Source organism: Leptidea sinapis, chromosome 17 (genome assembly GCF_905404315.1).
Source record: "Leptidea sinapis chromosome 17, ilLepSina1.1, whole genome shotgun sequence".
Lineage (NCBI taxonomy): Eukaryota > Metazoa > Arthropoda > Insecta > Lepidoptera > Pieridae > Leptidea > Leptidea sinapis.
In genome coordinates this window covers 8,894,581-8,918,450 of record NC_066281.1, presented here as the reverse complement: position 1 = coordinate 8,918,450, position 23,870 = coordinate 8,894,581, and the positions used below count along the sequence as shown (strand labels likewise).

Sequence of the window (23,870 nt, the reverse complement as noted above, 5' to 3'; positions counted from 1 at the left end):
GGAAACACCGCAGAAGGAAGTTCATTCCACAGCTTTGTAGTACGTGGAAGAAAGCTCCTTGAAAACCACACTGTGGAGGACCGCCACACATCCAGATGGTGGGGATGATATCCTAACTTAAGCTAAGACAGACCAATGCAAAAGTCAAGTTCGAGTTTTATCACAATCAGCTAAGTTTTACGTAAAGTCTAAGGCTCTATAGATCTCAGCATAATTATTGATCCAAAACCCGCTATTTTGCTTGCGATCTCATATCATTACATTATTTGATTAATACTGTCCTCCTTATCAGTGACATAATGTCATAACCTCGCTCGGAAGCCATAACTCTGCTAAATGTGCTGCCCGAGTATTTGCAGAGACTATTTGCAGAGACTATTTGCATACAATACCGAGCTCAAAAACCGCATTCCTAGCTATTTCTGCCGTGATGCAGTAATGTTTAAACATTACTGTGTTTCGGTCTGAAGGGCGCCGTAGCTAATTACTGGGCAAATGAGACTTAACATCTTATGCATCATTTTACATTTTACATATTATATTGTAATTGAAATGATCTGTAAATCTTGATATAAAAGAGTGGCAATGAGTTTCTTGCTACTTCTTCTCATTAGCTCAACCCTTTACGAAGTAGCGGTAGATTCAATAAGATTTTTTTTTGACATTCATAAGTGTCATTTTCGTGACCTACTTGAATAAACTGATTTTGATTTGATTTGATATGTCATATGGTGACGAACACAATTGTAGTGCCGCTCAGAATTTTTGGGCTTTTCAAGAATTCTGAGCGGCACTGCATTGTAATAATAATAATAAAAATAATAAATGTCTATTTCAGACACACATCCATATTGCATAATTTTACAAAATCACAATTACAATCAGTCAAAATTATTAAGAATTTCAATTATTTATGAATATTAAGATTTTAATTTGAAATTAAATTAAGAAAAAAAAACATTCGATACCTACAGCTATTTATGGTAGTTACTATAATGCATGCACATAGAACCAATATTTTTTTTTATGAAAATAGCGGACAAGACGAGCAGGACGTTTAGCTGTTGGTAATTGATACGTCCTGCCCATTACAATGCAGTGCCGCTCAGGATTCTTGAAACCCTAAAAATTCTGAGCGGCACTACAACTGCGCTCGTCACCTTGAGACAAGATAATAAGTCTCCTTTGCCCAGTAATTTCACTAGCTACGGCGCCCTTCAGACCGCAACACAGTAATGCTTACAGATTACTGCTTCACGGCAGAAATAGGCGCCGTTGTGGTACCCATAATCTAGCCGGCATCCTGTGCAAAGGCGCCTCTCACTGATATAATATTTAAGAATAGGATTGTTTAAGTATTCAGACAAAGTAGAAATAATTTTGTTGCTAGAGGAGCGTATACTCGACCAAAAGGATGCTATCATTAATTTAATAATTGCGAAGAAATCATTAATGCCATCCGCGTCGTCTGCAAACATGCTGGTCGCGCTCAGTACCTAGGTAATCTCATTAGGGTGCGATATGCATCATTCAAATTCAAATTCAAATATTTGTATTCAAAATAGGATTTAAAATCACTTATCGGACGTCAAAAACTACCACCCATTCAAAAAAGACTGCCTCAGACCTGAGAAGAATGGGCGCAAGAAACTCAGCGGGCTTTTTTTTTAATATAAAATATGGATTACAATGTGATATCCTACAATAAACATTTATAATTAAAGAGCCTGAGGGTGTTTGCTTTATTCCCAATTCGTGGTGTCATTAAGAAAATCGTTTATGCTATAATAACCTTTAACACACAAACGTTTTTTAACAATTCTTTCAAATTTCGTAACACATTTGTTTTGTACATTTTCTGGGATCATATTGTAGAAGCATATACATCGCCCAACAAAAGAATTACTAACTAATTTTAAACTTAAATTTTAAACTTTTTTAACTTTTATTTTAAACTTATTAACTAACTTCAGCTGAAAGTCCTGCTCGTCTCATTCCGTTTTCATAAAAAAAATATCGAGAGCTAAAATAAAATCTAACGCAAGTACTATATATAAATATTGATTGAGTGTGATAAGTCGTTTGCAATAAACAAGATAGGACAATACGCCATAACATCGTCCAACATTCAATGCGGGCAATCGGCGAGGTAATTACCTCGGCTCGTAAAAATACATACGCGATTTCTGAAGCGGTTGTGTTTGCTTAGGAACAAATTCTATTGGCGGTAATTACCAGGTCGGAGTGATTTGTGACCGAGCTGTTAGTTGCGAACTTAAAAGACAATGATTTTCCTCTTGACCTTCATAAAGTAGTGGGTTTATTGAACGTAGCAAGCCGAATAGGTGACTACAGATTGCATCGTAAACAAATGCACCTACGTCTTATAAACAAACAAACAAATATTGTGTAAAGAACACAATATTTGTTTTTCAATTTTAAACTAGCTGTTCCCGCCCGCTTCGCTGGACGAATTTTAAAAGGAAATAAATAAATGAAGGAATGATGAAATTGTAGTAAATCTAGGATAAATTTCGCATCGAATGGTGGTAGTTTCATGTCGATACGATCAGTGGTGTAGGCGTGAAAGAGCCTCAAACAAAGACCATTTTCAAATTCCCGCCCGCTTCGTAGGGCGAATTTTCATTATGCATATATAGAGAAAGAATTTGAGGTCAGCATATACTGTTTCCGGGATGATACGACACGTGTGTCTTGTGTTATTAATTCTTCATAAAGGCCGGCCACGCTCCTGTGATTACTCTAGTGTTTGAAGAGAATATGGGCGGAGGTGATCACTTAACACCAATTGACCCTTACGCTGTTTGTCCTGCTCTTCATTAAAAAAAAAGGATTACATGCTAATGTTTCCTATATTTTTTTCCCAAACGCTCTACATGACGTGTAACTTCAGAAAAATTTAAAAATCCTACTTAAGCTAACTCATGGCAATAAAATGCTTTCAAATCTGTATCTCTATAACTTAGGTATTGCTTAAGATTACAGAAACTTGCGCTAAGTGTACAGTTTTAGCAATGTCATAAAACAGAATGGACACAAATAAGTATACTCCACTCAGTCTATATCGCCTAGAATTTTAGCTTGATGCATATTATGCGTTATTAGACACCACTCTATGGTGAATCATTGCTATAGTCTTGTTCCTCAAATATTATATTACTTACTTATTACTCATCAATGTTACGACCAAGTAACTCGTTAATTCTTTAAGTACTCATAATTTGATGTTAGCGAGTGCTTACATCATAAGTCATTTTGTATTGCTTTTACAAGGCATGAGTCAAACTAAATACTTCAAGGAAAATAAAAGGTATTAAGCAAAAACCATAACCTTTAGGAAGTGGAAGTGGGTGGGCCATATTTTTCGTAGGTCCGATGGAAGATGGGGTAAAAAGTTGTTGGAGTGGAGACCACGAAAGGGGTTCAGGAATGTTGGGAGACAGCCAGCAAGATGGACGGACGACTTGATGCGAGCGGCTGGGAAGGACTGGATGCGGAAAACTCTGGACTGCACAAAATGGTTTAAAATGGAAGACACCCTTACTCAGCATTGGGTAGATTAAGGTTGAAAAAGAAGAAGAAGATATATTTCTGTATAATATAACCTTCCGAAAGCAGTGCCCCAGGGTACTAGATGTTTCAGATATACCAAACGCCCTACTACCTCACCAAGTTTTTACCCTTATTTTGTTTATAAGATAGTTTAATTTGCATGGTCTTATAGCTTGTTTCAATAGCTTTCTGATACATTCTTTCAAATCATCCTAATTATAACCAATCTATTAATACACGTAAAACACTACGCATTGGCAGAACGCTGATGACCCCAAAATCACGCCGATCTGAGGCGTACCGCGTGAAGGGATTTTATCGAAACAGAAACTACCAAAACGATTTAACTACCAGAATTCCATAAAAAGGACCGTAATTGGAGTTTAAAGTTAGAGAACATTAAGAGTCAGACAAAATTCAAAACCGCACACAAGATGTGTCAAAAGCTAAAGTGAATATGGTCTGGACACAACCTGAGGAAAATAATCAGAAATGAACAAATACCGGTACAGAATGGTATCCAAGAGACGAAGATTAGAAGGTGGGAGGACGGTCTTAAAAGGATAGCAGGACCAGACTGAATGAGAGTAGCTGGAGACCGAATGAAGTGGAAGACTTTGTCGAACGACAAATTACTAGTTACGGTAATTTAAGTTTTATTTATAAAAATAATTAAGTTAGTAGTAATAATAAAGTACTTATTAGTTTATTTTTTACCTTTTATAAATATTATTTCTCTTACTTCTGGAATTGTGAATTAAACACTTCTTAAGGGCATTAAATGAAGAATATTATATTTTTTTTAATTTCAAACAATAATTTAGTTCTGTTATGTACGTTATATGAATGCGTAAAAATGCTTGACCAATTTTGATTATTCAATATGTGCCTAAAATTTATATATTGATTTATTTATGTTATTATTATTATGCATAACCCGGACATTCCCACATATATGTATTTCAAAACGTGTCCGTCGAACTATGTGCCCTGCCCACTGCCACTTCAGTTTCGCAAACAAAGTAACCGACATAGCCGAAATATTTTTTTATTTAATTTAAATAAATTCAAAGACGCGGACTTATGATTAAAAAACAATAAAACTTAAAGGTAGCACTTAATTAAGTTTGTTAATAGCCCGAAGTACTTATAATTGATTTATTTGTTATAGTTCAGGTTGAAATAATTAAACAGCTTTGATTCTTTGCACCTGTTGATTAGTTGGTTATGATTTATGGAGGCTCGCATGGCCCTACCGCCTGCTCACTTATAACATGTCATCTATATCATTTTATAACTCTGAATTATGACAGACAGACGGAATATATAATCAAACTTTTGACTTTCATTTATATTAAGTGACCTATTTTGAACACGCAAGTATGTTTAAAGTAATAGGTCTTATAATTTGTGATAAATATATGGATTTTATTGCAATGTTAAATAGCAGATAAGACAAAATTGGACTATATCAGCGTGGATATAAAATCGACTATGTTTTTCAAAATGAGTTGTGGAAAGTAAAAGAATGTTCTAACAAGAGGAGAGTTTAGCCCAATATTAATTCTTCAGGAGGAGAGGGGGTTCTATGGAAAATGTTAACATCGGTTATCTATGGATTTTGAATGAAACTGAAAGAGATATTTCATTTTGTAAACATATGTAGGTACTTCAATTTAACGCAACACTTTAAAGTAAACATAAAATTTCGGACATATAGAATGATTTCATTGGTATGTTACGGCTAAATATATATTAACTTTTTTATATAAGTGGGGGCAAAGGGCAAGAACCTCGCGTAATAGTTAGTGTTGAGACAACCGCCCTTGGACATCCGAAACAACAGGCGTCAAGAGATGCGTTGCCAGCCTTTAAGGTGCCGTGTTCTTAAGTAGGTCGCCCTTAATCGTATTGGTTCGGGAATACAGCAGCCGATAATTGATTCCACAAAGTTTAAACATCTCCAGTTCGAGGCTCCTTTGCACAGGATGCCGGCTAGATTATGGGTACCAGAACGGCGCCGTATTTCTGCCGTGAAGCAGTAATGTAAGCATTACTGTATTTCGGCCTGAAAGGCGCTGTAGCTAGTGAAATTACTGGGCAAATGAGACGTAACATCTTATGTCTCAAGGTGTTGTAGTGCCGCTCAGAATTTTTAGAGTGTTTCAAGAATCCTGAGCGGCACTGCATTGTAATGGGCAGGGCGTATCCATTACCATCAGCTGAACGTCCTGCTCGTCTGATAAAAAAGTGTCTGTGCGAGGCAAGAAACTTCTTGCAAAACGCGCGATTGTAGAATGCCAGATGTCAACATAATGGGGGTGGAATTTAGCATTTTGACGTGATATCCGGTTATTGAATTTCGCTGCTAATATCAACCCAAACAACTCCACTGAATACTCCCCTTAATAAATGCGGTAGAAGATGTAGAGAGAACCCACATCTCTACACAACGCCAAAGAATCAAGCCGATCTATAAACTAAAGTTTATCTTCGACGAGATGAGAATGTTAGTTTTTTCAATCAATATTTAAAACCATAAACCTAATATAACTTACTTAATTATTTATTAATAGTTGTACGTTTACAAAATCAAATCTTTTGTCAAAATAATTTACAGTAATCTTTAAAACAATACTTGAACTTAAACTTATTTATGTATTTTAATAAAGGTACTATCGAATTTAATCTGGTTCTCAAAGATTTAAATACAACTAACTTCTCTCAAATTTATTTCCACATCTATATTTCTCCAATTTAATAAATACTTATATAAATATGTTGCAGAAATTTTAATGTTTGCATACTTCCTATCTTTTACATTTAAGAGTTAAAAAGTTATAAAATACATTAATTTTCTCAAAATTTATTGACACTGAATCATAGACTTGATAATGGCGCTCTGAGAGAGAAAAAGCGGCGCAAGAAACTCTCCCAGCATTTTTTTTCTCCGCTCGTTTTAATAAAATATACGACATTGTACTGTCATTGCTATTGCTTTAGAATAATCATAATCTAGTCCCAGGCTGTTCGATCACTTAGATATTAATCTGTGGAGTAGTAGGACATTTATAAAACATTTAATTTTATTTATAATTAATGCCTGAACAGAACTGAATGCTGGGACATTGTTATAAAAGTGTACACATACATTTACCCTTAAAGCTATTATGTATCTTATGAAGCCTACCAGAATTAGTTACAAGCAATCCCTTATTTCTAGTGTTATAATAATGAAAGGTGACGATATTTGTGATCGTATATAAATCGCCTTAAATCTGTATTGATAAGATATTATGTTTAATAACAAACGTTAAAAGCAAGCGATGATTTACAGTCAAATAAAGTAGTTTGGTTGCTGCTAAGAACACTTAATTGATGTAGGGATATCGACTGTTGCCCAGCGGGGTTCCACCTCACGCCATAATGTTATAATTTATAAAACACATTTTATGTTTGCATACAGAAATCACCTGTCTCCGCTTTCGTACACTTTGTATCTGTGGAAGTTAATGACGTGAAAATATAAACAGTGTATATTACTGCAGCTTACGTCATTAGTTTTAGCTCACATTTAAGTTTTTGACGGTATTTTTAAATTATTGTTATTATGATAGAAGGTTTACGAGTCCTTGGAGGATTGAGCTGATATTTATAAACCACCTATATCACTAGTGTTAGGCTCCTTTGCACAGAATGCCGGCTAGATTATGGGTACCACAACGGCGCCTATTTTTGCCGTGAAGCAGTAATGTGTAAGCATTACTGTAGGTCTGAAGGGCACCGTAGCTAGTGAAATTACTGGGCGAATGAGACTAAACATATTATGTCTCAAGGTGACAAGCGCAGTTGTAGTGCTGCTCAGAATTTTAGGAGTTTTTCAAGAATCCTGAGCGGCACTGCATTGTAATGAGCAGGGCGCATCAATTACCATCAGGTGAACGTCCTGCTCGTCTCGTCCCTTATTTTCATTAAAAAAAATCTAAACCTAAACCTATTCTGTCTTATTAAGGCTGGGAACCGAACCAACGGCCTTGAGTAGGCTCGGTCTAGGCCTCGGTTACTTCTCTCGCACAAGATCGCCATAGTTTTAATTCAGAATTAGAAGCGTTTTTGATTTATTACAAACATAATACCATTTTCTTTACAAATAGTATTGGTGAACAGTTAATAATTTCTCATACAATTTTTATCTAGATTGAACCATTAGCATGGCTCCAACTGTAAGAGTTAGGGGGTACTTTGCTGATTTTTTTTTCGCAATGTCTATTAAAGATAGGAATGTAAAGAAAAAATTTTTTTTTTCTCATACTCTGTAGACATATAATATTTTTTTGTAAAAATAAAAGCTTTATACAAACCGTTAAGAAATAGTTTTAACTATGCGCTTTTTTGGTGATATTTCGGGATAGTGTTCTCAATAAACGCGATATAAAGTTACTCCAAGATTAAAATTACTTATGCCTGTCATGTAATAAATTTGGAATAACTTTACTTCGTGTTTATTAACAACACAGCTTTGGATTAGTATCTACAGATTTACTCCTTTTGCGAGGAATAAATATGTAACTGTTCTCATATGTACAGATTTCGTTTTCTATTAACTATATCTAATATGGTTTGATGAGAAGGGAAGGCGGTTGTTTCCGCGAATAGACTTTTTAACCCATTTCGTGCACGGTTTGCATAAATATGCTCAGCTCCTACCAGATACTCATAACCTTTCTAAATCCACAGAATGCTTGGAGCGAGTGTTGCCCACACACACACACACACACACAAAACAACACACGCACAAATACCTACCACGTCTTATTATAAATCTTGTAAATCCATTATTAGATGTTAGTTCTACAATAGTATTATTATAACCTAACTTAAGTTATGTGGATTTTGTGATGCATTAAATAAATAAATAAGCTAATTTTATGACCAGGCAACTTTAAAATAAACGGCTTTACAAGTAGCTGTTTTTCATGCGTTCATTTGCCTCTTAGTGGAAAAAAAAAAATATAAATATAACAGAGAGAAAACGCGGTTTGATAATAGAACCACCCACCTTCGCAAGACACGCCAAGTTAGGATATCATCCTCACCATCTGGATGTGTGGCGGTCCTCCACAGTGCGGTTTTCAAGGAGCTTTCTTCCACTTACTACAAAGCTATGGAATGAGCTTCCTTTTGCGATGTTTCCGGGACGATACGACATGGGTACCTTCAAAAAAAGTGCTTACACCTTCCTTTAAGGGCCGTCAACGCTCCTGTGATTCCTCTGGTTTTGCAAGAGATTGTGGGCGGCGGTGATCACTTAACAACAGGTGACGTACGCTCGTTTGTCCTCCTATTCCATAAAAAAAAAATAGAAAAGACGAATTTGAAATTATGATGACGCATGTTGTACTTTTTATGCCGGTCGGAATCATAATTAGCTACCACGAAATAATTGAAAAACGTGAATTACGCAACAAAATAAAAAAGGCTCTCATAAATCATTAAAAACATGTCATTAATCCGTCATTAACTGATACGCGTCTACAGTGCCATAAACCAACAAATTAACATAAAATCATTAATAATTATGAAGCCTTACTATGACTATTCGTCGAGTAGCAGGAAAATTAATTAAATTTAAATATTCATACAGAATATAAGTGGCAGCATTTGAGGTTATATTACCATTATGTTTTCATAATACTCGTTTATACAATAATATGTTTGATTAAAATTGTGGATTTCAATTTATTAAAGTAAATTAAATTCTAATAAATTATTGTTTGAAATAACTAAGAAAACACGTCTTTTTGTCGACTGAGATATTGAGCTCTATATCGCCATAAAATCTAAGCTTATTTCAAAATTATTTCTCTTTTTAAGTGTGAGTGACGACAGTGTTATGAACGAACGCTAGCGTTACGCGAACGGTGATTTCTTGACTTGTGGAGTAAGGTGGTGAATATATGACGAGAGTGTTATGGAAGAATGCTGTTACGCGAGCGGTGAATTCGTTATTGAACAATTTTATGAATTGATATATTGTTTTACTTCCGCCGTGTGTTCTAAAGAACACTCATTTCTTTAAATAAACATATACATTATATTATTGTGTTTCGGTGTAAAGGTCATCTTACCTAGTGAAATAGCAGGCTAATGAAACAACATTCTAAATCTCGAAGTGGCGAGCACAGTTGCGAGCCACTCAGAATATGGGGTTCAATCACTGTAATGGGCAGGCGTATAACTTTACTTAGTTTTTCTAAAGAAATGTCATTCTAAGATAATTTATAGGTTTAGATAGTCTCTTGCTGTTAGACAACCGATAAAAACAAGCCAGGAATATTAGTTTAGTGTGCGTGATAAGCTATGTCTTACAGATTGTGGCTTCATCTACAGGATCTACTTTACAGTTGATAACCTGCTCAACCCCAATATTTGCATATTATTAAATTGTCTTGAGATGTTGCTCTGGCTAAGCGAAATAATTTGTTATGTATTAAAGTGATAACCCTCACTTCTGGGATTAATTACAGAAATAAAACTGAAAACAACATTTTATTAACGATGCGGGATTCGAACCCACGATCTTTCGCATTCAACCAACCGTACAAGTGACGTATCGTTAATAAAATCTTGTATGCTTTGTTGTTTGATCTAAGGTTGCATTGCATTTATCATAAATTTACACTGTTTTCTTAAATAATTATAAAAATAAGACCGCATGCCAACATTCAGTTTGTGGTCAATGCATTGTTGTAAATTACCAAACGGCCCATGCCAGTTCCGGGTTTTATAATTTATTGCTAATTACGCGTTCTCAAATAAATTCGTAAACTTAACGTACACCGTTCAAATTAAGATTCGTAAACAGAAACAAAGAATTCATATTTGAATTTTAATAGTTCCCATTGGTGTGTTCACGTAAGTTTTTAATTTGTTTATAACTCATTGTACAAAGCTCTGGTATTTCAATTAAGTAAATTTAATTTGTTATATTGTATGTACGCTACGATGGATATCAACTTGAGGGCTAATTAGGGCTAGTTTCGTTTTTCGTCAGAAGAACTCCATCTATCACGGAACCACGCCCTTTTCGTTACATTTCACTGCCCTTATGTTTTATGTTTCGAGTAATTAAAGTTTACTTCACTACTAGGTTATTACTCGTACAAAGAAAGAAAATGAAAGAGTCCATGAGATAGTCAGATAAAATATGAAGCTAATGTTAATTTAAAATGTTATAAATAAGTCGAGAGCTTGTGCTAGCGTTTGGCGAGGCAACAGCTCCAGAAGATGCCTCGTGTAGATGTGAAATATGATGTGTTTTATTGAAACTTAATTAAGTTATATTAAGTTCTCAATTTGAATGGTATTTTTTTATGTATGTACACCAATCACGCTGAGATTTATGATTCGATTTTTGTGATTCTCTTTAATTTTGCTGCGGAATGTTTTCCATTTGGTCCCATACCAAATTTGACATAGTTTGGTCTAGTAGTTTTTATTTTATGAACATTTTTGTTTACGTGGATGATGTTACTATAGTTTATGAACTGGTTTTCTAGGAGTTTTCATTTAGTTTGATTGTAAATTATTATTAACCCGTTTGCTGAAAAGGGGGTCTTAGTCTACCTCAAACCTATCAATAGGTAGCATATAGAAATAATAGTATTTTATTAATATTAAAGGTATAAGATATGCATAAGAGGGTATTAAATTACATCTCTATTGAGTTATTTTATTCGATAGGATTTCCGCAGAAAAATGCCAAATTAATTTTGGGTTCGGATCACTGACCTGTATAAATAAATACCACTGGACAGACTGTTCCATATGTTTGTCAGCAAATTTGTGGTGCCTATCTGAAGCGCCACACGCGAGCGTCCAGAGAACTAATTTTGACGTATTATACAAATGGCTGCGAAAGAATTAAGTAAGAATTGAAGTATTAGTGCATTTTGAAATAATTACGGTCGCTTTCCGTGTTACTGTCTGTTTATCACATTATCAAACTATTTAACCAAAAACATGTCAGTTTGACTTACAAATCACTTAAGTTGTACAAACGATAGCATCGCATCGGCTTGTCGATAAGTGTAATGAACCTAGTGCTATAAGCCAGCGAAAAGCAAACTCGAATCTGAAAGATTGTGAGTGTGATCAAAGGCCTAGCTAGAGTGGTTGGTTGTGACATTTGCATCACACACCGGCAGCTGTAGTGGCCGTGAGTTAGCCGTATGTCGTAGAGCGACATGTGCTACCAATTTGTTCGATGCACTCATTACATTGTCCACGATGCCAGAGGTGTCGCATACACCGGCAATTTTAACCATAATTCTATAAAATTGCCACACACGTGACATTTCATGGAACCACTTTGAGGTCGTGTTTTTGCCCCGACTCGTGGCGCGATTAAAAAACATAACACGATGCTTTTTAAGGATTTTAATGTACTAGAAGTGTATCTGAATTTAATCAGAAAAATGAGGAATACATTATACTATCTACTTTAAAGGATGAGTTCGAAAGCTAAAAATTTATTGAACGTAGATTATGGTTTGATGAGGATGTCATGTTTTTTTTTGTTATGAGAAAAATATATATTGTGATATTCATTATATATTCATCGCTTGATTGTGTGTCTCCTATCACATTTGTCACGGAGAGTCTTCCGAAAACTGTTTCACTTGATTCTTGCCGCCGGATTCGACCTCCGGATGTGTGGCGGTCCTCCACAGTGCGGTTTTCACGGAGCTTTCTTCCTCGTACTACTAAGCTGTGGAATGAGCTTCCTTGTGCGGTGTTTCCGGGACGATACGACATGGGTACCTTCAAAAAAAGCGCGTTCACCTTCCTTAAAGGCCGGCAACGCTCCTGTGATTCCACTGCAGTTGCAAGAGAATGTGGGTGGCGCCGATCACTTAACACCAGGTAACCCGTACGCTCGTTTGTTCTCCTTTTCCATAACAAAATACAAAATAAATAAAAACTGTAACTAACCTGTCCGTTCTTGTCCATCTCGTTGTTGGTGAGCTTGACCTTCTCGAAGGAGACGACCTGCTTACGCAGCTGGTCCCCGGAGAAGGGCGAGTCGGGGTGCGGGTAGAGCCGCGCGGGGGCGGGCGGGTCCGCCTTGCCGGCCACGAGCCACGAGGAGCGGTGGTACGCGTAGCGGTAGCGCTTGCCGTCCACCGGCACCACGTCCAGGAGCACCGCGTAGCGCGCCTCCGAGCGGCAGCCCGCGAACGAAACGCGCACCGTCGGGAACATGCGTCTGAGAACGACATTCGTGATACAGGTGGGAGTAGCGAGGTGGCGATATTGGTAGTGCATTTGATAAAGTACGCGAACAACACGCGCACCGTCGGGAACATGCGTCTGAGAACGACAGTCGAGATACAGGTGGGAGTAGCGAGGTGGCGATATTGGTAGTGCATTTGATAAAGTACGCGAACAACACGCGCACTGTCGGGAACATGCGTTTGAGAACGACAGTCGAGATACAGGTGGGAGTAGCGAGGTGGCGATATTGGTAGTGCATTTGATAAAGTACGCGAACAACACGCGGACCGTCGGGAACATGCGTCTGAGAACGAAAGTCGAGATACAGGTGGGAGTAGCGAGGTGGCGATATTGGTAGTGCATTTGATAAAGTACGCGAACAACACGCGCACCGTCGGGAACATGCGTCTGAGAACGACAGTGGAGATACAGGTGGGAGTAGCGAGGTGGCGATATTGGTAGTGCATTTGATAAAGTACGCGAACGACACGCGCACCGTCGGGAACATGCGTCTGAGAACGACATTCGAGATACAGGTGGGAATAGCAAGGTGGCTTAGTTAACAGAGATTTTGGTAGTTCTTTTGATAAAGTCGATCATAATTTGTACTTTATTTTTAGCTTTTCAACTATAGACTATATCCTATGACACGCGGACCGTCGGGAACATTCGTCTGCGAGGAACGACATTCTTGATGCAAATAAGAATAGCAAGATGGCTTAATTAACAGAGATTTTGGTAGTGCATTTGATAAAGTCAATCATTATTTACGGGAACGTTGGGAACATTCGTCTACGAGGAACGTCATTCTTGATACATATAGGATCATCACCCCAAAGAAATATATCACAACATAACTCCCGCGCTTTGGTACAAGGGCAACAACTTTACTTATGACTTAATATAATATATAACTTGCATATAACTTGCATTTCTCAGTCAACAAGAAATGCAAGCTGATGTAATTTTCATAGATTTGGGTAGCGCATTTGATAAAATCGATCATATTTTACTCTTTATTTTTAAATTTTCAGCTATAGCATATCTAATCCACTATTATCTTGCAGAGCAAGTCAAACCTACTTAAGTGATTGGTCGCATAAGGGTCATCACCAAATGGGTACTCCTACTTCCAAGTATTAAATTACATTTTATAATGTTCCCCAAGGATCTCTTCTAGGACTTGTTTCTATTTTTATTGGTGACGTTGTTTCATTGTGGATCATACAAAGTGCTACTTTGTACTGATACTATGGCAATGTTGAGGTAAAAAAAGCTCTATCAGGTAAAAAGAGGTTTTTAGTTATATTATTATTATATATACCATTTCATTACAAATCATCAAGAATACGTATCATCGAATGCTATTGGTGATACATCACACGTGTCGCAATGAGCATATCAGCATGTAGAATCTCTATTCTCTGTCAATTATAACGTAAACATTGTTTTAACGTTAGTTAAACTTTAAATATGTTATACAAATACAGTAGAACCGCAAAGGTACCAAAACGCGTAATAACATTAACGATTCCTGCCACTTTATTAAGCGCATAAAATCTACCTTCGTCATTGCGTTCAATGCTAAATAATCACTTTAGTTTTTAGTTAAGTAATATATTCGCTAACAAAAAAATGATTAATGCATCTCAACGAAAACCCGAGATCCGGCCACGGCCGGTGACTTGTATAATTACAGGTTAAAACGCGATCTAGGAAATCAAACAAATATGATGTATTCGATTTTAATGCACCCCTAAATAGGACGGACCGCTTCCTGTAGCTCCATGACGATAACATCATGCCGCTCTTCCCGTGCCGCTTTCCGACAATTTTTTATTCTAAACGGTGCTCTCGTAATTTTGAAGGTTAAACAAGCAATCATAGATAAGATAACGTCAAGTAATTTGTTCCTCGGCTAACAGGGGCTAACAGATGTTTGAATTATCGAATCGATCTATTACAGAATTTATTTCAGTTAATAAAACAATAAAACCGTGAGTACATCATAAAAATCGAAGAGAAAGAAAGAAATATATACCATAAACTTGGATGCTGTGTCAACCTTCCAATAAATGTAATAATAAATGCGAGAGAGCTATAAAACGCTCACAGGCAAAGCTTAACGCGTCGATAAGGCACGCTGTATTGTTGGTATAGCTTGAACCGGAGCCATAAATAAATCATATAATGGAGTATTTTGAATGGTGATCTGTATCGTTGTCGATCTCTCGTCGGCTCCGACAATACGTTGTCATGCGCGCTTGTGAGAGAACGTCGTTAAGGAGTTGTCGTGGTTTAGTGAGCTATGCTCGCCACCCAACGCGGTTGCCTAATGAGGTTCATCCATCAAGATCAGCAGATCGATCGCGATTCTACGCAGGAACTTAATCACGATAAAACAGAACGCATTCTACAATGACCACGTAACAAGTAAATACATTAACATTACTACATTATTTTTAATTACTGCGCTTTGTTTCAACCTCGTCATCGAATTAAGATGTTATTTAAGAAAATAATGCAACATTGTTTCTTACGCACTGTTTATTACGGTATTATTAGCCTTTAGGAAGCAATTAATTGAGTCATTATTACGTTCGTATTTCCTATAATGTAATTTTGTAAGCTCCTAGTTTCTTTATCTATTATACGTACTTTTGTATCCTCTTTTTTGTACATTGCCTGTATTTTGTATAGAACTACTTTAAATGTTACTTGTCACAGTTCAATGGTTATTACTCTTTTGAAAAACTCAGTTAGCAAAATGTTTGTATCATGAGGGCATTTTCTTTCGTCTTTATATCAGCTATTATAAGTTTCTATGAGTGAAAACACAAATCAAGAGTTTGTTGTCTAGGAACACACTATAAGTTGAAACTATTAGTTGGTGACATAAAACCGGAATGCCAGCTCGCTTTGATTCGCTAAGGTTGAATTTGAAACTCAAATAGGTTGCGTCATGTGACTGTTCATTAACACAATAGATATAATATGAACTCGATCTTTATATTGATATTAACTTAGCGGCTAGTGATGGGTCGTCGACGTATTTAGTGTGAACGAAACTAGACTGTTCATTTGCTTTCGTCGACTAGTAGATGGACTAGTTCAAATCATGATCTGTAGTTCACCTTCGACGGTACCTATTGTAGACGCTAGGCAAGACAGTATATTACAAGTTAACGTTGCGATACGAGACGGAATGACCAAATCGACTGTATGGGCTCGTCGCGACTCTCGTCGCGACCGCCGTGGTTTAAGAATAGACTGTGCTAATTCGTAATAGTGACATTAATTTATACCGAATAAATTTGTAATATTATTTTTTTTAATAATATTGACTCACTTTTACACAAATTATCTTGCCCCAAACTAGGCATAGCCTGTACTATGGGTACAAGACAACGATATATTTAATTCTTACTTAAACATACATAAGAACAAATAAACATCCATGACTCGGAAACATACATCCATATTCATCATATAAATGATTACCTACGCACTTACCGGGATTCGAACCCGGGACCCCTAGCTTAGTATTCAGGGTCACTAACCATTCGGCATATCAGTTGTAATAATTGTTATAGCAAATGAGGATTCAACTTGCTAAATTACATAAAAGCATTATTACAAACATACCAAATCATATTGCATCATGTAAATTATAACCCAAAATTTGTGAACGGCAACAAGCTACAAATGCGCTAGTACTTTTACTGTTTCACGGCAGAAATAGGTGCAGTTGTGGTACCCATAATATAGCCGGCATTCTGATTAAAGGAGCCTCCCACTTATAGGTAGGTAATTGGCAAATGGTTGATCAAGATAATCGACACACACAATAAAATGAAGTTAATAAAAATCATTCGAGTGTAACACTTGGTTAATAATTACTGCAGTTAAAAACTCCATGATTAATAATTACGTTAACGGCCAACAAGTTACATAAATATGAATAATAATTGCATTCAATAAGCATTGAAATAAACAAATGGAAATTAATTATTGTGTTTGTATTTGAAAGCGAATAATACAAGCAGAAACCACAATGTGACATTAAGAAAATACGAATTGTGTTGTTTAAATTGTTGCCAATTATGGCGAGCCACTTCCGTTGGAAGGCGCGAAATTGGCGCACATTCGACAGAATATTTTAAAATGGGGTAAGCCGTTTCTCTTTATTGGTAAATAATCGTTTAACTCAGCCGTTTCTTTAGTTAAGAGGATTCATATGGCAAAAGTAATTGTAATTTCATTTGATATGGATGAGCGTGTGGTAGTAAGCACCATCACCACCACCACCTGGCTCCCTTGCACAGGATGCCAGCAAGATTATGGGTACCACAACGGCACCTATTTCTGCCATGTAGCAGTAATGTGTAAGCATTGCTGTGTTTCGGTCTGAAGGGTGCCGTAGCTAGTGAAATTACTGGGCAAATGAGACTTGACAACTCATATCTCAAGGTGATAAGCGCAGTTGTAGTGCCGCTCAGAATTATTGGGGTTTTTCAAGGAATCTTGAGCGACAGTGCGTATCAATTACCAACAGCTGAACGTCCTGCTCGTCTCATCCCTTATTTTCTTAAAAAAATACTTTTAAAACAAGTCTCGAACATTGTAATAATTATGGGATAAAATAACATGTTTATATAAACAGTTGCTTAACTTTGTTTCCATTGAATTGGCGACACTGACAAAAGACAGCCATTAAGAGCACCGTGTTCAACATACGCTTCATGAATAACAATCAATACAGGACTTGAAGGTATATCGGGAGTAATTTCAACAGTGGGTCTTTGAGTATTTAACGCCTAGGAGACGCCGTGCCAAAAAGCTCAAGACAATAAAGTCTCACTTTAATAGGAGTTACAGGAATGCTATATGCTAAGCAATCACTGCAATTATCTTTCCTTTAATACCCCGTTTCATTAGTGTTACATAATATCAACTTTGAAAAAAAGAAGACAAATGGCGGGAAATCAGTAAAGTTTCTAAACACGTTCCAAATTTCAATTCTATAAATAAGAAGATTAGAAGTTTATAAATTATAATAATATTCATCATTATACAATGAGCTTTCATGTGCGGTACTTCCAGGACGATACGACCTTTAAAAAAAACCCGTATGCTTTTTGTAAAGGCTGGCAACGCTCCTGTGATTTTTCGGGTGTTGCAAGACAATATGAGTAAAGGTGGTCACTTAATATCAGTTGACACATCTCGCTCTCGCTCATTTTAGATTCTTCTTCCATAAAAAAACAGTATGCACAGTCCATGAGAGGTACTGGTCAAACACAAAAGAAATTTATTCTATCCGAAAATGTGTCTACTTTTAGCAAGAAGTTATATTTCGATTTTGGCCTAACTAAGCAAAAATCATTAAAATGATTTATTACTCGTGCAATTCTATGTTTTTAGAAAGAACAATTTTGTAAAAATCCTGCAAAGATGGCTTTGAGAATTAATTATTAAATAATGAATAAAAAAATGATGTGGTGTCGTGGGACACCAGGTAGGAACGAAGTTCCTTCTTCTAATGTAGAATCGACACAAATTGCAAAAAAAATCGTGCTCAATTAGGTATTATACACTACTCGCTTGTGTATGCGACTGTCGCGCCTGCGCACGTCTCATTTAACGGTTTTATTCCACGCACTTTTTTCCACGGATTTTTTCTTACGGTTTTACTATCACATTTTTTTCAGTTCGGTCGCGCAGCAAAATCCCTACCCCCTCCAAGCCTGCCGTAAGGAACTTCGTTCCAATACGACTGTATGGGCTTGAACCCTTTGCCTGTCCTTATAATGGTCGAAGAAACCAAAAAAAAATGACGAATGACGCAAACGTCAGAAAATTTTAGGAACCAAGTTCAACCTGGTACTTTTGTGTTACGAGTATAGTGATGCGCGCGCATCTTAAAATTTCACTCTCATATTTTTTTCATAACGCGCCTAAGAAGTATAACTTCAAAAATAATGTAACTCTTACCACTGTCGTCTCCATTTGTTTTATTAGTCAAAGCCCCATCAACGATGACACAGTGAAGTAACATCGGCTATTATAATTATTAGAAGCGTGACTGGTTAACATGAAATGTCATCAGTTGGAGAACTCGCACGCAACTCGATAGCAGATACTACTGTTTACGAGTGACCATTTACACTTATAATATTCAAATGATTGTACCTGACCTTTAGCCGTTCACAATTACACTTTTATAGTTCCTCCATATAAATTATAGTATCGAAAGCAAGCTAAAAGTTAATTATTTTATTGCAAAGGCTATTTCTGTCCTGTAATAGAACCGCTACCCCTAACAATCAATGATTATTGTGAAGTAGTTTTTACTCGGTCTTTAGTTTGAAGGTCAAGTGCATGTTGGTTATAGCTATATATATGTATATATATAGGCTATATTTTGTATACAATATGTTACCGTTTTTAGGGTTCCGTAGCCAAATGGCCAAACCGGAACCCTTATAGATTCGTCATATCTGTCTGTCTGTCCGTGTATGTCACAGCCACTTTTTTCCAAAACTATAAGAGCTATAATGTTGAAACTGGGTAAATTGGTGCATTCTGTGAACCGCATTAAGATTTTCACATAAAAATAGAAAAAAAAAACAATAAATTTTGGGGGTTCCCTATACTTAGAACTGAAACTCAACAATTTTTTTTCATCGAACCTATACACGTATAGGTTCGATGATAGGGGATATGGGATATCTATGGATAGATCTTCAAAAATGATGTGGTATCTAAATATTTTTATCTAAACTGAATAGTTTGCGCGAGATACACTTCCAAAGTGGTAAAATGTGTGTCCTCCCACCCCTTGTAACTTCTAAAATAAGAGAATGATAAATCTATATCATGGGCAAGCCCGACTCGCACTTGGCTTTTTATTTACTTTGACGGCGATCTAATAAGAGAAATGTGTTTCTATAAATTATATAATCTATGCATAAAGGTCTCTGCCCACTACACCGTATCATACCATGACCGTGCTAGGAATGTATCAGGCAAATAAATATTATTTGTATTGAAAAGTATGACACTGTTCCCAGTAGACCGTTCCATCATCGACCAACACCGTCGCGTGCCAATCCGTTCAGTGGGCATAGTAGAGCGTATCGTGTTACTTTTCGTGCCTTATACGCTCCTAGAACGGTCATGGTATGATACGGTGTAGTGGGCAGAGACCTTAACAGTTCAAAACTGTATAGTAGGTAGGTAGGTAGGATTAAGAATATACCTGGATGTGACAAGCAAATATTAATAAAATATAAACAACACAACAAACGAAAACTGATAAGGTAAATGGAATAAAAAAGATGAAAACAATAGTGTGTGTCTTTGTTAAGGTTCCTGTTTTGTTTGATTTGCGATCAACACGTCGGTTGTGAACATGATTTATATGTGAATATTGCGTCATTGGCAATATTTTAAGTGGTAATTGACTTCTGTTTAATATAACTTTGTTACGTATCTTATATAATCTTATATAATACTTTACAAATGGATTCGACAACATTAGGAATAACGGGTAAATGTTAATAATTTTCTCCATAATCAGTATATAGTCAGTTCAAATGATCATTATCGCAACAAAAGCCGAGCTTGCGTCCTCCTATTCAACTGCATTTTAATTTTTTTTATGAAAATAAGGGACGAGACGAGCAGGACGTTCAGCTGATGATAATTGATATGCCCTACGCATTACAATGCAGTGCCGCTTAGGATTCTTGAGCGGCAGTACAATTATTGCGCTCGTCACCTTGAGACATAAGGTGTTAAGTCTCATTTGCCCAGTAATTTCACGAGCTACGGCGCCTTTCGGACCAAAACACAGTAATGTTTTACAGCTTCACGGCAGAATTAGAGGCCGTTGTGGTACCTTTAATCTAGCCGGCTTCCTGTGAAAAGGAGCCTCCCATTGGTATCCATTTGCCTGTGTTAGATATAGGATTGTTTGTCACTTTTGGGTATACACGCCTGGCAATTCCAGTTGATACTTTATCCTATGACAATCCTACTATTAATATTCGGTTTACTTTGAAATATTTCACTATTTACGTGGTAAATTATATAATATTATAATTTTAGTCCTAAAGTTAAATATTGAATAAATGAATGATTGATAAAAAACTCGCCTGCCAATTGATTTAAGCTACATATTTATCCCAAACTTTTGAACTATAATTGCAGAGAACTTTATGAGAGTATTAGTATTAAATCAAAATCTAGTTTATTGACAATTATTAGACGAAAAAATACATAAACAACTTATATTATACTTGTAACTAGCAGCTGACCCGGTATTACTTAACCCCACTTAGTAAGTAGTGTGATAAATGTGGGACTGAGCCTAGTGTCAAATAATGGCACGTGTCACGTGATGGGTGTCAATCCCCAGTCTCGTTAGCTCGGTAGACACCACGCGCCAATACTGCTAATCTCTTTATTCAGAATAATGTATCACATTTCTGATACCCTATTAAAACTATACTTACATTGACCGCGGTAAACTTTATACGTTTTTATATTGTAGGTTATAAGACAGTAGTACCTACATTATTAATTTAATATTCAAATGGTGGTTATCCAATCATTATACTTTTTGGATTAATATTTAAAATGCTTTTGGCGCGTTAGAGAAATATTTACACACCGGCACACAAATTCGACATCCTGACGTCAGTTGGACATCATCATCATCATCAGCCGGAAGAAGTCCACTGTTGGCGAAAAGTTTAGTGACCATGTCTCTTCTTTATACGAAGCGGTGGAACCATTCAGACTAAAAGGTAGCCAATTTCTACGTAAAAACACAAGTTGAATAATAAATCCGTTAAAAGTTTATATTAAAATATATTAAATGCAAAATTATTTGTCGAGCCAACGTCACGCGATCCGTCCAACCGTCATTTAGCGCGGCTTAATTCCACAAATTGGCGTTTGATACTCGTCTCGCGGGTAATCGTGCGAAAAAGACCCGCCATCTTGTTTAAACATTTGCGGGCTCACAAATCAACTTGGAATAAAGTTATACCTGAGAATAATCCAAGAATATACTAAATGTGTGCAAATAGACATTTTGCTTAAGATTGGTTTTTTCGGACGTATAATTTTTCCCGCGTTTATTTGCAAGGCTGTATGACATTCGGAAAACTTCAGAATTATCATTGTATTGACAGTGTTATCAGCGATAAATCGAAGATGTAGGTATGTTTGGTGCGAACTCTCCTATTCCAAGGCTGTGCAAGATGGTAAACACATAATATTGTTATTACATCGATATTAATTCCGCGTCTTCTGTCCATACAGTTTGTAAATTATTTGTATGTAAGTTTAGTGAATAAAATAATAATTTTATACCAAATCATTTAACCATTATTACTTGTTAGCATATATGTTTTTTTTCTACAATATTGACACACTTTTTACACAAATTATCTTGCCCCAAATTAAGCATATATAGCCTGTGTTATGGGTTGCAAGACAACGATATATTTAATACAATATACTTACTTAAACATACATAAATACATATTATAAATATACATAAATACATTTAAACATCCATGACTCGGAAACAAACATCCATATTCATCATATAAATGCTTGCACCTACCGGGATTCGAACCCGGGACCTCTAGCTAAGTAGGTAGCATCGCTAACCACTCGGCTATACAGGTCGTCTATTAAACTAATGTTTACTTTGTGAAAATTATTAAATCATGTGACAATTGTAAGCAAGCATACCTGTAATTGCAAACAATTATTGATTGAATGTAACAAATTACATTATATTTATTCTGTGTTATAAATAAATAATGCATCAATATAAACAAAATATTTCTTAATAAATAAATAAACATATTCTTGGTTTATTATCAGGTATAACTTTATACCAAGTTTGTTTGTAAGGACGCTAAGGATTCTCATAATGAGTTACGTTCGTACCTTTACAAAGATTTGTTTAAAGCAAATGATTATAAAATTTAAAGTTATATCCAATAAACATTTTTATTGATTGAGCTACAGACAGGCGATTAATAACTGTTAGTTATAAGTGTGCACAACCTGAGATTGAATCGTTCATTCGTTACTTCGTCAGCGAATATTATTTTTCAATATCGTGATAAGGACATGAAGAATAATGGAGACACATATATTTTGTAAGATGACGTGTCGTTAAAGGTTAGCGAATAATTCTTAAATAATAGACATTAAGTCGTATACATGTTTTGCTAAAATAAATCAAAACTTCTGTATTGCTATTAATAATTGATATTCTTGTAATCGTAATTTAATCCAGTCTATGTTTGACGATTGGCTTTGACTATCAAAGGTGTGTATATGGTATATATAGAACTTAAGTCAAATGTCGTGGTTGTTCACACTTGACGTAAGGTGGCTTCGTCCTTTTTCTGGTTTTAGTTTAAACGGAGACTCTTAAACTAAAGACAACTCCAACGATGAGGGAAATGCGAATCATCAGTTTTTCTTCAATTGCCCATTTAGAAATTTGCTTTATACAATTTTATACATCCTAAAGTTCCTCGCCCAAGTTCCCTTAATTTATTCATCTCCTAAGTCTTCACTCCTTTTGTAAAAAATATGTGTAAAATATATAAAAGTAACGAAGAAATAAACTTTAGCAATTTAAATTCATTTGTTTGTGTATTATAGTCTGACAGCATATACGTATATTTATTCAGCGACATAATATCTAAAGTTTAAGAATAGTATTCACGTGTATTTGAAGTAGCGACACAGCGGGGTATCGCAGGCCACTCAACAGGGAATGCCAACGCCTGCGTATTTAAAAATTCCTCTTTGTTTTCTAGATCGTTGTGTGCAAGTTATGTTTTATTAGTGCCCGTGCTAATATACAGGCCGGTAATGGTATATTAAAAACCTAAGCAATCGCCTTCAACACTTATTATTTATTGTATATTTAACTGTGAAACCGTGTTTATTTGCTCGATTCCTTTCGCGATAATGTGAAA

General features: G+C 36.0%; 1 protein-coding gene across 2 annotated transcripts in view; it reads right to left on the bottom strand.

Moving 5' to 3' along the window:
• LOC126968950 (T-box transcription factor TBX20-like) overlaps positions 1-23,870 on the bottom strand; it is a 118,547-nt gene that overhangs the window by 37,120 nt on the left and 57,557 nt on the right. For both annotated transcript variants that reach the window (XM_050814190.1, XM_050814191.1), the window contains exon 4: positions 12,568-12,841. In XM_050814190.1, the coding sequence (XP_050670147.1) occupies positions 12,568-12,841 (274 nt within the window). The remainder of the gene's footprint in view (positions 1-12,567; positions 12,842-23,870) is intronic.